This window comes from Acanthochromis polyacanthus, chromosome 2 (assembly GCF_021347895.1).
Source record: "Acanthochromis polyacanthus isolate Apoly-LR-REF ecotype Palm Island chromosome 2, KAUST_Apoly_ChrSc, whole genome shotgun sequence".
NCBI lineage: Eukaryota > Metazoa > Chordata > Actinopteri > Pomacentridae > Acanthochromis > Acanthochromis polyacanthus.
Genome location: NC_067114.1, coordinates 23,907,138 through 23,924,899, shown reverse-complemented (window position 1 = coordinate 23,924,899; position 17,762 = coordinate 23,907,138). Strand labels below are relative to the sequence as shown.

Sequence of the window (17,762 nt, the reverse complement as noted above, 5' to 3'; positions counted from 1 at the left end):
ATTTATACTTTTAACTTGGCTGCAATTCATTTTAAATAGGTATATTGTAGGTGGATGTCATTCTAAAATTGTAGAATTCCCTTTTGGTAATAACAGTCACTGACTGCTAAAAGTAAAACATAAAGAGACTGAATGTGCACTTAGAGTACTTCTGAATGAACTAAATGGAATACAGGTCTGATGTTTAAAAATATATTACAAACTAAATGACTGTTCCTCTCCTTCTCTCTCTCTCACTCTGTACTTTGCTAATTCAGATAATCTGTAAAAAAAAAAAAAAAAAAAGCCAGCATCTTGGCAGTGGCCCTCTTGTGTTTTTATCTGTTAATTGGCTCTGAAGATAAGATGCCTTTTTTCCCCGAACAGAATTTTCTACAGCTTAAACAAAGTAACAATGTTAACTGCATATACAGTGCTGTGGTACTATGGATGATAATATTAATACTTGGTGAGAGCAGGTCTTACATGTATGATTAGAGAGATAGATAGATAGATACATTAAACCTTTATTAATCCCACAGTGGGGAAGTTTCCCCCTGCTGTGGGATTAATAAAGTTGTATTTGTGAGCACTTTTAAATGAAATTTTAGTTTAATAAATTGTATGATTGTTGCATCGTTAGGGACATCAGTAGCATCTAATGCAATCCATTCAAAGGAATAATCATTTGTGTAAAACAAATGACAAAGGCAAGGTATTTTTCCTTGGGATGTTGTAAGACATTGCACTAGATTTTACAGGTATACTAAATGGGTTCCTTTGTGTATACTGCATTCCTATGTGTATTTCCTATTTTTGTTACACGACCAGCTTGCTAACTGCTCTGTTTGAATGCTTAAATCTCTGGCAACAGATTATCTTTAACTAGCTAATTCTTTCTCTCTCTAAATTTTCTCAAAACCCACTTGATTGTACCAAATGAACAAAATGTTCACTGGTTTTCCCAAACCCCATGTAAAGAACTATTGCTCTATATTGACGTATACAGTACATAACTGGCTGTAAGCCTTTACTCCTTCCCACTTGCATGTTGTATTTTGAGACAAACATTAGAGGGGGTTTCATGGGGGTGATTTGATAGCCGAATAGTTGGAGCGCATACCACATGGGTGCAAATACCCTGAACAGCAAGTCCCTGGATCGATCCCTGGTTGAGGACCATTTGCTGCATGTCATTCGCTCTTTCTTCTTTCTCCACATTCCCTGTCTCAGTCCACTGCTACTGTGAAATAAAGGTATAAAATGCCCCAAAACAATATCTTAAAAAAGCAATAATTTTTCAGTAGACACAGCAGTAGTAAAATATTTTGTCTAACCGCCAACACTATAACCAACAATAAATCGTACATTTCGAGACTTAGAGCCATAGTGCATTGACAGTGCACCTTCCTGATCTCCACACTTCATGGGTCCATGAGTTCACCTCGGCCCTCTGCACATGGCTTAAAGACATGTTGCTAACTTAAGAAAATGAATCGGGGCTAATCGTCATGGCCTGATCACACTGCTATTTCACAAAGTCATTAATGAGTCCAATTTCAGGTTAAGAGCAGCCTGTGGAGTGGCTGAAGGATTGGCTGGCATTAACTGTGGGAGCAAATCTGTACAACTCGCTGTACTGGGTCTGGCAACACTATCAGCACAGGGGTGTGGATTTACTCGGCACAATCCTCTAAATGAGCCTCATTATACTGGCCTATCCAGGAGACCCCACCCACAGCTGCTCATGGATTAGCAGGTTGTCACAATCCCCAGTCCCCTCATCATGCTTCATGCTTACACTGTTGCACATTGCACTTTTTGATTCTATTGCATATGGGAGCCACCACCAACTCCCCACACGCTCCCTGAAAGCTTCACTGCAGATAAGCTGTTGACAAGATTAATGCATCTGTATCAAAAGTCTAGAGCCGCTTTGCTTTGTGTTGTTTGTGAATCCCCTTTTCCAGGTCAAGCCAGATTGCCTTAATTGGGCTAATATGTTTTGAAGCCAAATTTAACAGGCGTGCCGGCAGCAGGCTTGCCACCCTTGTCTTACCATCATCCTGACAGCACTTAGATCAGTGTACAGAAGTCACAAAATTATCCTGGATGATTCGACATGGACATTTGGATGAATTAATGCGCAATCTAGAATGCATCCTGCTTTATTTTTCACCGTGCAGCCTTTAAATGTGTTGCCTGCATGCTATAATGTCTCTGCAGGGACCGCATAACAAAAAATTGCTAGCATTAAGGGTTCCACTTCTATTGGATTTGTGCATACAGTTGACATACAAATGCACTTTGAAATACAGTCATCCACCCATGCCTTAAGCTATTCTCATTCAGATATATGATTTGTATTGATTTCTCTTATTATTTGTGTCTCCGCCACAGGAACCCCAGTCAATCGTATTCCCATCATGGCCAAGCAGGTCCTGGATCTGTACATGTTGTACAAGCTAGTGACAGAGAAGGGAGGCCTTGTGGAGGTAATCAACAAGAAGATCTGGAGAGAAATCACAAAGGGACTCAACCTGCCTACCTCTATCACCAGTGCAGCTTTTACTCTGCGTACTCAGTAAGTGTTTGTATTTGTGTCACAAAGCAACCAAAGTAATACATTTTTTGAAACTGCGTAAAGAATCTCAAGTGCATAGTCTCTCAGCTAGAACGCAACACCTTCCAAATGCAATGAATATATGTGTGTAGCATTAAGCTGTGTTCACACACAAAGCTTTCAGCCATGATTTTCCGTCATCCGTCTCACACGTGCCCATTGGAACGGATACGCTCCTATTTTAATCAGTCCAGCTGTCTACTCAGGCGTCGCAACAGCTCACGTTTTACTTGTCCACGGAAACCCGCCTCCTGTGTAGACGCAAAAGGAACTGCTCTGCTAACGTGCTACTCATGCTACACCTTTTATATTGACACCTTTATCTTTTATATATTGTGTTGGTGTATTTGGCTTTGTGTGTGTGTTGATATAAGCGTGAATGTCAATACGAATCTGTGCCTGTGTGTTTATACACATGCATGTTTGTTTTCTCCACCGGGCCACCTTCCCTCTTCACATTCAATCCCTTCAAGCATTACATCACACAGAACTCACTGATTCCCATAGATTTATTGACTGGATTTGGGTCATAGTTCACAGTGACCAAGGTGGGGTTTGACTGACAGTTTATATACCGAGCCTCGACGAAAAATCTGTCACTCTCTCGATGGAAACCCTTCAGTAGAAGTAACACCTCTCTATTCTGTCCACCAGCAGATATCCCTAATGAACCTTTATGTATTTTTAATGTTGCTGAGCTGTTGTGTGGCGTCTCTCCACTACCTCTATCTAATGGATGCTGCTGTTCCTTCTGCTTATTGATCCTTGGTGCTTCTATTCCACCATTATACAGTCAGGACACATAAAGTGTGTTCATTTATGAGAGGGAAAACCTAACAGAGCTGTGACTGTGCATACTCGTTGCTGCTGTGATGTCATCCAAGTATACTCGGCATACAAAATGTTTTTGCGTCATTGTTATACCTGTTGTATTAAATTCAGTGTTAGTTTGTGTATTTTAAATTTCAGTTGAAAACCAGCTTCCTGGAATAGCTTAATTTTGTAAATGCCAAGTGAGCAAGTGTTCCAGATTTTATAATAAAGGCAGGACACTAAAGAAACACACTTAATGCATCTAGATTCCTCCTGCAGAAGCCAGTTCTTTATGTCCATGTATACGCATAACCAGGTGTTTTTTACATGTGTGAATGTGCATGAACAGTTTCAGGGAGGGGCTGAATCCCCGTGGCAGCTGTTTCTGGCATAAAAGGAAAGATCATTTTTCATAGCAGTATAACATTTTATTCAAAATGCAATTAAGGCTCAGATAAAAACTAACACTGATAGCAAAACAAAACTGATTGTTCTGCAATCTAAGCAAATGCATGTCTTGAGCTGAAAATAAGACTTTCAAATCTCTCAAAAATTTGCAAAGAAGATGAAAGCTTTTTTCATTCAAGAGAAACCAATTAGAAAGGGAAAGAAATAACTCTATAAATTAACAAATCAGACTTCAGGAAAGACTTGAAAAATGTTCTGACAAACACAAAGTGGATAAAAATGTTTATAAAAAAGAAGGAAAAAAGAATAGCTCATGTTGCTATGGAACAAATAGAAAGGGCACCCATCTTTGGCAAAAAAGAAGTACCATGACACTGGCTGGGAAACTGTTTGAATGAAGAGCAAATAAAGAATAACAAAGGTAATGTATTAAAGATCATAAACAGCAACACTAACATTTTCATAAATTGGTATAAAGCAGCAAAAAAATAAATATAATTAAATACTACCAAAAATTACACCCCCTGTCAAAAGTTTTAGGACACTGTCTCATTCAACTAAAGTAGAACCTGTCCTACAACTTTTGACAGGTGGTGTATTTCATCATATGGATGTGATCAGGGCAGGACTCTGATCATACATGTAAAGTTTCAGGCAGATTGGAGCATGTTCAGGGCATTTACACAGCATTTGAAATTTCATGGCGAAGGATCAAAATTCCAGAGGCTGCCACGGACATGCCCTTTGACTTTGGAAAAAGATTTTAATAACTTTGGATCATTAAGGCCTCCTGTATGTACTGGCTGAATTTGAGGTGAATTTGAGTTTCCGCCTAGGAGGAGTTCGCTCTAGAAAAAAATGAAAAATGGGCAAAATCTGACATTCAACACAAAATAGCTCACTTCCTGTTGGGTTTGGAATGTGGCTGTCACTGACTTTTTTGTTCAGCCTGATGTGCTGCATATGTGTACCAAATTTGGTAGATACACCCCCTGTCAAAAGTTGTAGGACAGGTTCTACTTTATTTGAATGACAAAGTGTCCTAAAACTTTTGACAGGGGATGTATATACTGTAAAAATGAGAAACTCCTATAGGGGGAAAAAGTATTATCCAGAAGTAGCAGAAGATCAAACTGTCGTTATAAATAAGACAAAAAAAATGATATGTCCAGGTTTACAAATCTTATTTAGAGACTGTATGAAATTTTTAGTTTTACAAGCACTTCTATGTATAACCTTCAATTTACACATGAAACATTTATACCTGAATTTTAATATATTTAATTTATTTTTTATTGTTTTAATAATGTAATCCTTTTTGAATCCTTCTATAAAGCACTTTGTTTTTACATCACTTCTTTATTTGTTATCTTTTATAGATTTAACCAATATTTTAGGGACTTTTTTGAATTGCATTTTCACACACCGCTATGATAAATGAGTCCAGCTTTTTGCAGAAAAAAAAATGTAATTCCAGCACCTGCCCTCTATTGCTTGTCTTCCCCTATCTCACCTTTACCCACCCCCGTCAGAGCTGAGAGGAAAAAGAATAAAAGAAAAAGTAAATTTACAATCAAAGCAAGAAGGAGAAAAATGTAATGAAGTGTAGTCTGATAGTTGCACCTACAGTTAGCTGAAGTACAGTATGCAAGTTTTCCATTTCCCTAATAAATTGTCATAATTGATCCTCAGTTCATAGCTAATATTTTTTTAGTTTTGGAAAGAACATGACATCTAAAAGATAACGAGAAATAGACATGACCATGCTGGTAAACATGTAAAAGCTAAAATGTCTGTCAAAGAGTACTGCAGTCTTGAGGATCACCAAAAATTTTCTACATTTTTGACTTCCTCAAAATAGTCCTGTCAAAAATTAATGAAAAACACTGAACCCAAATGGAACATGTGACTTAAATTACGTGGAGAAACATAACATCTGTCACATCTGTTTCCTACTACTGGATATATTTTAGGTTGCTGGGCTTCAGAAAGATGAATCTTTAAACTGTATGAATGAGCTTGTGTGTCCTATCAATAGCCACTTTCCACCCTTCCTCAGTAAATTCTATGCCCTGCTCATGCTCCCACGCAGCTCTTATTTTGGTCGGGACCATTTGTCAAATGACAGAAGCTTTCCATAGATCCTGTGGATCAGTCATCTCACTTTGGGGTTTGTATCTAAAAGATTCTCTCATGGTGGTGTAGGAGGTATTGAGGAATAATTTGGAAAGAGGGAAATTGCACAACTTTGTGCGTGAAGTACCAGAATAGGTTAGATTGTTATGATGGAGAATTCTGTACAGCTGTAAAACACACCATTTTTACAAGCTCTTTAAAGCATTTTATTCCTTTATTGTGCCTTTGCAGGAAGTTTCATCTGTGCATGATAGGGAGAAGAAATGGTTCCTTATTGTAAGTGCTCTGAATAAGGCAGATAGGAATTTGAAGTGGTGCTTAAACTGAAAATTTTAGATTAATATGTCAAGTGCTTTCCAAGTTTTCTTTATTTTTATTGGCATGTTGAACCACTTTCAGCGCATTTTTTTAAACAGTGAAATCTGAAACTGCAAATATAACAAAGAGAAGTATTTTTATTACATGCTTGTAAGGTTGTTTTGGACATTACATATTCAGCTCAATGCATTGCCCTTCTTCTTTTGCAGTAGATGCTTTAAGGCAAACTGTTAAGCGATTATTATCAATACATGTGTGCTAACACCCTAACCTTCTGCACAGAGCGAAGCTTTTGTCATTGGTCTGGAAAGCCAAGTTTATTCCCAATGGAATAAGTACATCAGATTACCATTAAACTTATGCCAAGACATGAAAATGTTCCACCTGAAAAAGCCCACTATCCCCCAGATCTTTGTATCTGGTCGTTTTGATTTTGTGCTGCCATCATTCTCTGACCTAATGCAGTAAAAAAATCCTAAAGAAATTACAGCAAACTACAAGACAAGCCTCCTCCAAACCAACATTTAGACCTTCAAAGTGATGTCAGAAAGTTAATAAATAAATAAATATGGTCCATATTAACAAAATTATTTTCTTAGTTATATTTTGAGAACCAGTTTGCACCCAAAAAAATGTGTTTAAGGTAAATTTGACAGGCATTTTGCTGATTTGATAATGAATGACCCTAATTTGGTACTGTTGGAAAAGTTTCTTTAAAACATCTGTTGTTCAAGCAAAAACTCTAAGGAGGTAATTCTTAGGTGTTGTTGAAGAAATGGAGGAAGAAGCCAACCAAATTCTTTTCCTGTCCGGTTTTGCAGTAATATTGTGTTAAATATGTGAAACTACTGACAACATGCTTCAGTGCATCATCTTTTTGTGGTGTGAGCAATTATTACATAGTAGAGCTCCACCTCTCTTGTCAAACTGCTAATTATCTTTTCATAATTTTTAGACTGTGAAACTTAAGCAGATGAAAAAAGCTGTCTGAAACCACTGGTACCTCAACTAAGTAAATAGAAAGACATAATTAAAGGAATGTGTTCAAATAGTTTTTTGTTTTTCATTCTGTTCTCCCCTTTTTGGAATAACACCATCCTTGATGCTTGGACAATATTGTTAAGTTGATATTCATGCCAATTAAGCAGCTGTAATTAAAATGGAGATGATAAATCACAGGACTGACAATCGAGATGAAAATTTCAGTTTGAAATGAGAGAGTTAATAAAAAACTAGAAAAGCATTCAGAGAGCGCTGTACTTCTCCAAGGCTGTTCCCTGATATGGCACTGTCAGAAATGCAACATTTGTTTGTTATTGATGATCAGAAATCACAACAACATGGAATGTGGCCATTTAATATGCATGTACTCGCAAACAAAATGACCTTGTGCTGCGCACAGGCGTGTGTCATACATGTGTACGTTATCTACCAAATAGTGTGACCTATACACACGTGGACAAAATTGTTGGTACCCCTCAGTTAAAGAAGGAAAAACCCACAATTCTCACTGAAATCACTTGAAACTCACAAAAGTAACAATAAATAAAAATTTATTGAAAATTAAATAATCAAAAACAGCCATTACTTTTGAATTGTTGATTAACATAATTATTTAAAAAAACAAACTAATGAAACAGGCCTGGACAAAAATGATGGTACCTCTATAAAAGATTGAAAACTATTTGACCAGAGTGACATGATTAACTCAGGTGTGTCATTTAATTGACATCACAGGTGTTTCCAAACTCATAATCAGTCAGTCTGCCTATTTAAAGGGAGACAAGAAGTCACCCTGCTGTTTGGTGAAAAGGTGTGTACCACACTGAACATGGACAACAGAAAGTGAAGGAGAGAATTGTCCCAGGACATCCGAAAAAAAATTATAGACAAACATCTTAAAGGTAAAGGCTATAAGACCATCTCTAAACAGCTTGAAGTTCCTGTGACAACAGTGGCTCATATTATTCAGAAGTTCAAGACCCACGGGACAGTAGCCAACCTCCCTGGACGTGGCCGCAAGAGGAAAATTGATGACAAATTGAAGAGACGGATCGTTGGAATTGTATCCAAAGAGCCCAGAGCAACCTCCAAAGAAATTAAAGGTGAACTCCAAGGCCAAGGTACATCAGTGTCAGATCGCACCATTCGTCGTTGTTTGAGCCAAAGTGGGCTTCATGGGAGACGACCAAGGAGGACACCACTGCTGAAAAAAACTCATAAAAAAGCGAGACTGGAATTTGCAAAAATGCATGTTGACAAGCCACAAAGCTTCTGGGAGAATGTCCTTTGGACAGATGAGACCAAACTGGAGCTTTTTGGTAAGGCACATCAACTCTATGTTCATAGACTCAAAAACCAAGCATACGAAGAAAAGAACACTGTCCCTACGGTGAAACATGGAGGAGGCTCAGTAATGTTTTGGGGCTGCTTTGCTGCATCTGGCACAGGGTGTCTTGAAAGTGTGCAAGGTACGATGAAATCTGAAGACTATCAAGGCATTCTGGAGAGAAATGTGCTGCCTAGTGTCAGAAAGCTTGGTCTCAGTCGCAGGTCATGGGTCTTCCAACAGGACAACGATCCAAAACACACAGCCAAAAACACCCAAGAATGGCTGAGAGAAAAGCGTTGGACTATTCTAAAGTGGCCTTCTATGAGCCCAGATCTGAATCCCATTGAACATATGTGGAAGGAGCTGAAACATGCCATTTGGAGAAGACACCCATCAAACCTGAGACAACTGGAGCTGTTTGCTCATGAGGAGTGGGCCAAAATACCTGTTGACAGCTGCAGAACGCTCATTGACAAATACAGAAATTGTTTAATTGCAGTGATTGCCTCAAAAGGTTGTGCAACAAAACATTAAGTTATGGGTACCATCATTTTTGTCCAGCCCTATTTCATTAGTTTGTTTTTTTAAATAATTATGTTAATCAACAATTCAAAAGTGATGGCTGATTTTGATTATTTAATTTTCAATACATTTTTATTTATTGTTACTTTTGTGAGTTTCAAGTGATTTCAGTGAGAATTGTGGGTTTTTCCTTCTTTAACTGAGGGGTACCAACAATTTTGTCCACGTGTGTATATGTAGTGGACGGCGATAGTTGATAGTACTCAGAAACACCCCAACAGTTGAATCAATTGTTCATTGTATCATTTCCAACGGATGCGTCCCAATAAGTCAGCAGCAGTCAATTTGTAGTAGGATAATTACAGTGACGCTGTGCTGCCATCACACAATAATACAGAAATCTTTAACAAATCCATAGATCCAGACTATAAGCCACATCACTGCCAAAATCTAATCCCTTGCTCCTTGGGTCATTTCTGACTGTCCCTGAAAATTTTGTGCAAATCCGTCGGTCTGTTTTTGAGTAATGTTGCTAACAGACAGACGGACAAACCAATGCCAGTCATCACATGACTCCACATTCCTTGATGGAGTAACAAAAAAAATGCAACACTGAGGTGTTTTTCTGCCTAGATCTGCATCCACTTGTCCTTTTAGAGGAAAAAGTCCCTGCAAATCAGTAAAAGGTTGATCTGAGGTGATCACCTTTATCTTATGAGGAAACATTTCTATACGGGAGTGGTCTCTTCCAGAATGACAATACTCACATCAATAGTAAATGAAGGGTCACTGGATGGTTTAGTGAGGATGAGCATTATGCAAGTCATACACTCCAGCTTTCACTGTCACTGCATCCCAGCTTAACTGAGCACCTATCGGAGATTTTGGACTGCCGTATTTGATAGTGTTCTTTGGCATCATCATTAAAACACCAAATGAGGGACTGTTTTTTAAAAAAAACATGTTTGTCTCTCGAGCAGGGTTAAGAGACTTGGAGAATCGGTGCTAAGGAGCATTGAAGCTTTTATTCCAGCACACTGTGGAACAACACCTTACTAAGACAATTAATGTTGTTTTTCTTTGATTTTACAACCTATGCATATATATAAGTGTCTATATGTGTGTATGTATGTATGTATGTATGTATGGATATAAAATCATTAAATAAATAGCATGTATTATAAAAAATGAATAAACACATTAAAAACTTTCAGTACATTCCATTGCATATTCAGTCAGATGGCACTGACAACAACAAAAGTTTAAGAAAGCTGCATTCTATGAAACTAATTGACAAAAAAATGGACAGCCTTGTTTACTGGTTTTGATTGGAGATTATGGTCAAATGTGTGAACATATTGACAAAACAAGTAAATTTACTTATTATTATTTTGTAATTTATTATTGTAATCCATGCAGTTGGTTTTCATTTTTTGGTAGTAATATTTAATGTTATCCAATATTGAAGTATTAATGCTGATACTTTCCATGAGAATGTAATTTGCTTATCTAATGTGTTGCCATGTGTTTGATTTTCTCTTAAGGTACATGAAATACCTGTACCCGTATGAGTGCGAGAGGAAAGGTCTGAGTTCCCCAGGTGAGCTTCAGGCTGCCATTGACAGTAACAGACGTGAGGGTCGTCGCCCAAGCTACAGCAGCAGCCTCTTCCGCTTCTCCCCCTCTCCCAGCACAGCCCCCCACATCCTGTCACCTCCCAAGATGCACCTTTCAGGTCTGGGCGTAGGGACCTCAGCAGCCCTTAATGGCCTGCAGGCCTCACCAGGACCCTCTTTGAAGAAAGGTAGGCCCTTTAAAACTGTGCTGATTGTTTGTGATCTTTCAGTTGTAGGTTGCTGTTTTGTTTTTTTTAAATCTACATTATTTGATATATGGACTTTTGATAAATACATTAAAAAGATGGGAAAATAAATTCACAGTATTTGTGGTTTATCCTAAGCTTGCCAGCAAGCTTTCAGACTCTCAGGTTCACCTGTGGGTGCGGATGAAGCAGGTGTTGCTGGAAAAAGAAATTAGGATGTATGCTCAGCAACTCTTCTCTGGGTTACTGGAGGTTATTAAACCAAGTAAATGTTTTCTGCAGACTGTAGCTGTTCTGTACTGGTTGGTTGGACTACAGTGTTTGACGAGCATGTGCCAAGACCTTGAATGTATTTGTAGAGAAATACTGCCCTCTGTCACAGTTTTGAAAAACTACATTGAGGCATAGCAATGGATGGCACACAAATAGAAAAGTACTTACAAATAAGGCTCTATTTTTTGTAATTTAAGGAGGCTTTTTCATTATATATGGTCCCTGACACTTGACCAAAATGTTCCTCTTTAGAGCTGCTCATCCTGCTCGTCCTGTTCACTTTTTTGTCTAATAGATGTGAATGTATGGGTGTGTAGTGCTATGAGGGTGTGCTATTATCTTCTCTTAACAAGTCACATTCCTTCGTTCCACTGTATCCCACCATCTGTGTGTATATTACTTTGAGTGTATGCCTCCCTGTGTGTGTAGTCCATAAGGGTGTTTAAAAGTTCATGCGTGAGCCGATTCTGCCTCAGGCTACTGAGAGCCCTTACCTTTACTACTGATTAATAACATGGTTCCCACACCGGGGGGAGACTTTATGAACTTTGAAGCGTCTAGTCCACATCAGTAGGATCCTGTTGATAACTGTCATTACACTGCTGTGTTATCTGATGCCACTTTGACTTGTTTGGAATGTGACTCTGCTGTGGACCCCGGCAGTATCCGTGGTTTGGCTTGAGTAATGGACTGTTTTTTACTTGTCACGTATTTTATGTGAGTATATAGCCACATGGTACATAGTTTTGCTGATCCAGTAGCTGTTGATGCAAAACTGCTGTGCTGCCTTCAAATGAGGTCTCTTGTTTTAAATCAGTGGTTTTCAAAATGTAGCTGTTTAGGGTCCCTTGAAAAAGTTACAGGGTGTCAATTAGCTGACGAAAGAATAACTTGATGTCAGTAGAACACATGAAAGTAGGGAGTGCTCTGAGTATGTTGTCGTTCTATTCAGGTTATTTTATCTGCACTTGTGGTGCTTTCAGGTCATTTCCACCAGAGTTTCAAGTCAAACAAAATTTTATTCATAACTGTTTAACAGAAAATGTCAGACAGAAGCTGCTGTTACCAAAAAATGCAAATGTACTCTGACACGAAAATGCCATTTGAAGTATTTAGTGATATTTAAGTACTCTGTACTCTTAGACAGGACACACCCTACCACAGGGCTGAGAAACAATTTATGTTCACTGTGTAGATTTTTGAATTTCAGTTTTTAGTCCACACAGACTCAAAAATGATTGCATTAGAGTTGATAAAACTAATCTTTTTTGTCTGTCTCTCTCAGATGACCTGACTCCAACAATCATGGCAGCGAGACCCTCCATGGCGCTGGCCCTGGGTCAGCAGCAGGTTGCTGGTTTGGCAAGAGCTGCCACTCTGGAGCAGCTCAGAGAAAAGCTGGAGACTGGAGGTGGAGAGGGACCAGAGAGGAAGATGGCCCGCCTGGCAGAAGAGCAGCAGCGCCTGATGCAACAGGCTTTCCAACATAACCTGCTGGCCATGGCTTCCCAAATGCCCATGAACCTGCGCCTGGGAGCCCCCACCATCACCACCAGGGGTCAGTGTTGCCTTTTTTTTTTTAATAACAAAACTGGAAATATTATAAATGTCATGTATTTTCATTGAGTTACAGGAGGAGCAAGGTATACAGTTTGACAGATTTCATTTCAACGAAACCGTGCATCTGACATTTTTCTGAGATCGTCAGTGTTTCTAGAAATGTGGGTGAACATTTTTGAAACCTGTCATTGAGACCTCCAACGAGCATCAGATAATTTCAAAATACTGTCTCAGTTAGTCAGGTCAACAAAATAATGTATGCCAATGTTAAAATCAATTCCTATAACTCTAGCTGAATAATGAACACATAAAATAAAAAAATAAATAAATGATCACCTAAGTGTTTAGCCCTTGCAGATTGGTATTTAGTTGATTTCAAATTGCTTGGAAACATAGTATTTTAAAGCCCACTGTTTCTGAATCTATTTCTGAATAAGCACGTGTATTATTTATTTAATATTGGGATTTAGAAGTAAAATGTCGTGTGAAGAGACACAAGAATAATCAGTGTGCTGTGATTTCTGTTTCTACAGATGAGAAGCCGCAGGACATGTCTCTGAGTATCTCAACCAATGGAAATGCCAGCATCGCTGTTTCAGTGGAGGTTAATGGCACAATCTACTCAGGTGTGTATGGCTGGGTTATGCCATTTTCAGTGCCTACAAATGTAGCCTTAAAGTGATGATAACACTATTTTTCTTCTCTCTTTTCCAAGGAACCTTGTTTGCCCAGAAGTCTAGTGGGGTCCCGGGGCCTGCAGTGTCGGCTGCTGCTGCTTCAGCCTCCCCTGCTGGAACCAGCACTAGCTTTGGCTTCTCCGCACCCCAGGCTCAGACCCTCAGCCCCACGTCCTCCTCCTCCTCCAAGGGTCCTTGCTCGGCTGAGCCAACCCCCAGTGGGTCACCCTAACTGCGGCTGCCCTTTGTACCTGCTTCCCAGGCCTCAATTCCTCCAAGAGGCCAGCATGAAAATACAGTACAATGAGAAACCGAAAAGAATAAGAAACTGTTGCACAACAATTACCTCATCAACCCTGTCAACCTCTTGGCTGTCCAATCCTGAACACAGAGCCTGAGAATATTCAATGACATGTGTCCAAACGCACTGCTATGCATTTAATCTTAAGCGAAAACACACACATACAGACATACATGCACACATACACACACAGACAGCCTACACACATCCACACTTGTTAATCCTAATATACACGCTAAACACAATCAGCTCAGCCAAAACCCACTGACAGGTGTAGTCACAACTGAACTTGAAAAGTTTTATCTTAGGACATTTTGTTTGTTTGTTGCCATTTTGTTGTCCTTTTGATTTTGTGTTGATGATTTTGTTTTTAGTTTTTCTCTTTTTACATACCTCAAATCTAGTAACCTGCAGTGGTGTCTTTACCTCAGGAGCTGCAGTATATTTAACCTGAATCAACTTTATTTTTGTATTCTTTTTGACCTAGTTGCAATCAGGGGAAGTCGGGTAACTCTCACCAATGGAACCTCATGTACAGAGCACCCAGCTCACAGTGACAGGCCTCCAACCGGGTCCACTCAGGTTTCTATACCACACTGTAGCCTCATGCTGAATTCAAACTAGTGAATGATCAGATGCTGTAGATCAGCGCATTAAATACCTCATTTCATTACTGCCCTCAGCTGAGATCATGTGAAGTTCACAAGACAGGTTGGAGTACAAATCTAAAATTCAACCCCTCCTAGGTCCGAACAAGCTGTCTTTAAAGAATTAACGCACAAAGCTGGGGGAAAAGCAACTCTCATCGACCCACAACGAGCCTAGTAGACCCCGAGCTCATGTCTCCTCCTAGAGAGGTCATACTGAGGCATTCCTTGCCCCTGCTACAGAATCAGATATGAGTTTATTGTTCCCCGTTTTGTTCGTGCATCCTTTCCCCAGCTACAGCCACATGGCTAAAAGTCGAAGGGAAGGCGTCATCATCAGTGCATAGTTCTCACACCTCATACTGGCCTCTCTGCTCTGGAGGGTGTCTTTCTCAGGAAGCAATGTGACAACTGCAAGGAATCACTGTTAATTTCAAGAGAAACAGAAAAGGATTCATACCTGAAGAATGCACAAGCCTACATGACTGTTTCACGAATACCTCATCAGACTCTCTTGAGAAGGGGAGCGACACTACATACCTCATACGGCTGCAAAGCCATCGAGACTTGATGCCCCAAATCCTACCTGAACTGAAACTGACACAGACATGCTGACACTGCTGGTGGTTTTTGGGGACAAAGAACTGGGACGGGCTTGCTATCTCTTTCTCCTGTATTTACTTGTAGAACCTGTTTAATGCTTGCTACTTCTTGAATTTTTTGGGTTTTTTTTTTGGTTTCTCAAGTTCTTGTCTGAGAAGAGTGATATATCTGCATTTTTTCAGGGAAGAGGAGCAGAAGTTTGTTCCTCACTGACAGATTTTTAGGATTGTTAAAAGGTTTCAAGGTCACAGCGGTCAAAAAACATGAAAACAAGCCTGTCAACCTTAAATTTGACTGCAGACACCTAAATCTCAGTCATGACGGTGGCAAAATGATATGCATGTGTACAATCATGTGACCAGTGTTTTAACACCTTAATCCTCTGGTTATTGCACAGCTAGATACCAAAGACTAGCCCAGTCGGTGAATGATCCCATGTACAATCCTGCTCACGCCTGCTGTGGTGCATAGCGAGGCAGGTTGATGTCTCTTTTAGACTGCAAAAAATGTTGCATCTTACTTCTTTCAATCTGGTTTTAGTGCGTCTTGAAACAAGTAAAAAATCCCTTTAGGTGAGATGTAGTAAATCCATTTTTTCAACATTTTAGGGCATGACTTGCTTTTTGGAAATTTCCAGTAAAAGTAAGTACTTTTAAAACTGGATTTAAAGACTCAAAATTTGATTAAAGGACATATACAGATGAGGTCATCAATAGCAGATATTCAACTCTTATTATTCAGAACAGAAGGTCGGATACCATGGGCTCCTGAGCTGGTTCCCTAATTTAATCTTGTACAGTCTAGGGCTATTGTTGCTGCTTTTTAACACAGCACCCACTGTGGATGCAGTCCTCATCTATCAGTGTGGACGGTGGCCTCCATAAAAAGCCCTTTTTATTAAAACATCCAATTCCTGATTATCCAGAGAGCTGGATTATTCTGTACCTCTTCTTGTAAAAAACTTTTCTCCTTTTTACAGTAACTTTATAACATTTTAAAACACCACACAAAGGATTAAAACAAATTTTCTAGCTTTATCTGTGTTGAATGTGAGGCATTTTAACTGTTTAGAAACCTCTTTAAGCCCAATGCGATCTGATGTGGGCAGCCTTGTTGCTTTTATTAGATTGTATTTTAGCCATTTATGTGTCAGGTTTTGCAGACGTTTTGCAGTTCAGATCACAGTTCAGGGTTTGAAGACTTCTGAGGACGGTGCTGTTGGTCTTTCAGTGTACTCTTTACAACCCTGTACGACACATAACTGTATTTTATAAAAGTGAGAATTATAGATGCTGCCTTAAAGTAGTTGCTGGTGAGATCTGGTCAGTGCAGGTTTCACTACTCAGCTGGCTGGGAAAAGTCTGTCTCTTCAAGCTTAATCCTTTGGAGAGTCATCACTTATTTTGGGGGGAAACAGTTTAATCAGACAAGAGTTTTCATTCATGCTGTTGTGTTAACAACTGAGTTTTGATATTTATTTGTGTTGGGGTTTTTTCCTGGTGGACCTTGTTTTTAGTAACAATTAAGCTTAGTCTTTTAGGCTGTGTAACTAAAACAGTTTCTGTTTTCTAAGTCCAAGCTTTCTGCTTCATCTGCTTAGTCTAAGCAATGACTGCTTGATAGTGTAGCTTCACTGCCTTTGTGTGGTTGTGTTTGTGTGTGTGCAAGCAGATATATTATATATTCAGTATATGCAGTGACAACACTTGTAATGACATTATAGATACTACAGGAGGCGCCACAGTTGCATCTATTTTATTGAAACTGCCCAGTACAGCCACGGTCCTCCTCTGCTGTTTGTTGGTAGGATTTCTCCTCAGTGTCAGCCTTTCAAAGCTTCAATCCTCCGGTCACTTAGCTAACTTCCAGGCTCCTGTCGCCTGGCCTGCTGTGTGGATGAGTGTGTATTGTGCCATGCCTGTAAACCCACATCTGTGTGTGTGAATCAGTGTGTGTGTCCTCTGTTAGAAACCCCCCCACCTCATCACACCACAGTACCTCAGGGCAGTGGGCTGCACTCGCTGTTGTTTGATGTTAAAGCTGCATTGAGAGACGAGTTCTGACAGAAGCTGTGGTCACTTCGCTGAATGCTACTTTGGGTTTGGTTGCTTTTTTGTGTGTCTGCAGGCAAGGTCTCGTCACTCAGGAAGCTGTGAAGTTGGAAGTCTACGGAACCTTTTGTCTCTCCGATGATTGTGGAGTTGATTCTGTTTTAAATTGTTTAAAAACTAACCTGATCTGTGTAAAAACAGGTGCATATGCAAGTGGTTATCGAATACCTCATTTATCAATTTTATGTTGTTGTTTTGGCTTGTACAATGCTCCGTATATTAATTCAATTGTGGGGTTTGTGCATATTTTTGTACTGTTATTATTATGGACATGATAATAATGATATTACTGATATTATTATAGTTTTCTCTTTGATTAAAGCAAACAAAAAAATGGGACAAAACACATGAATGCTTGTAAAAACTGGTTTGTGCTGATTGTATTTAAGAGGAGCACTTTTCCAAAGTGGTTTTCACACATTCAGTTTTGTTCATATTAGTTAATATAAAGATATGGTTCTCAGGGCTTTAAACTTGTATGTCATGATAAAGTTTTACTTTATATCTTATTTCCATGTGTGTTTGTTTTATTTCTTCTTCTGCAATCATCAGATATGCTTCTTGCTAATATGTGATTCACACCCATCACTGCTTATCTTGCTTTCCTGCTTCACTGCAACACGAAGATTAGATTGGA

At 39.2% G+C, this 17,762-nt stretch overlaps 1 protein-coding gene across 1 annotated transcript in view; it reads left to right on the top strand.

Annotated features, from left to right (window-relative positions):
• The window catches only part of LOC110966484 (AT-rich interactive domain-containing protein 3B-like), a 58,853-nt gene extending 41,219 nt beyond the window's left edge, over positions 1 to 17,634 (top strand). The window contains 5 exon segments of the mRNA XM_051944912.1: positions 2,378 to 2,563; positions 10,676 to 10,935; positions 12,512 to 12,784; positions 13,320 to 13,412; positions 13,502 to 17,634. Coding sequence (XP_051800872.1) covers positions 2,378 to 2,563; positions 10,676 to 10,935; positions 12,512 to 12,784; positions 13,320 to 13,412; positions 13,502 to 13,695 — 1,006 coding nt within the window. The 3' untranslated portion in view covers positions 13,696 to 17,634.
• The last annotated feature ends 128 nt before the right edge of the window (positions 17,635 to 17,762 follow it).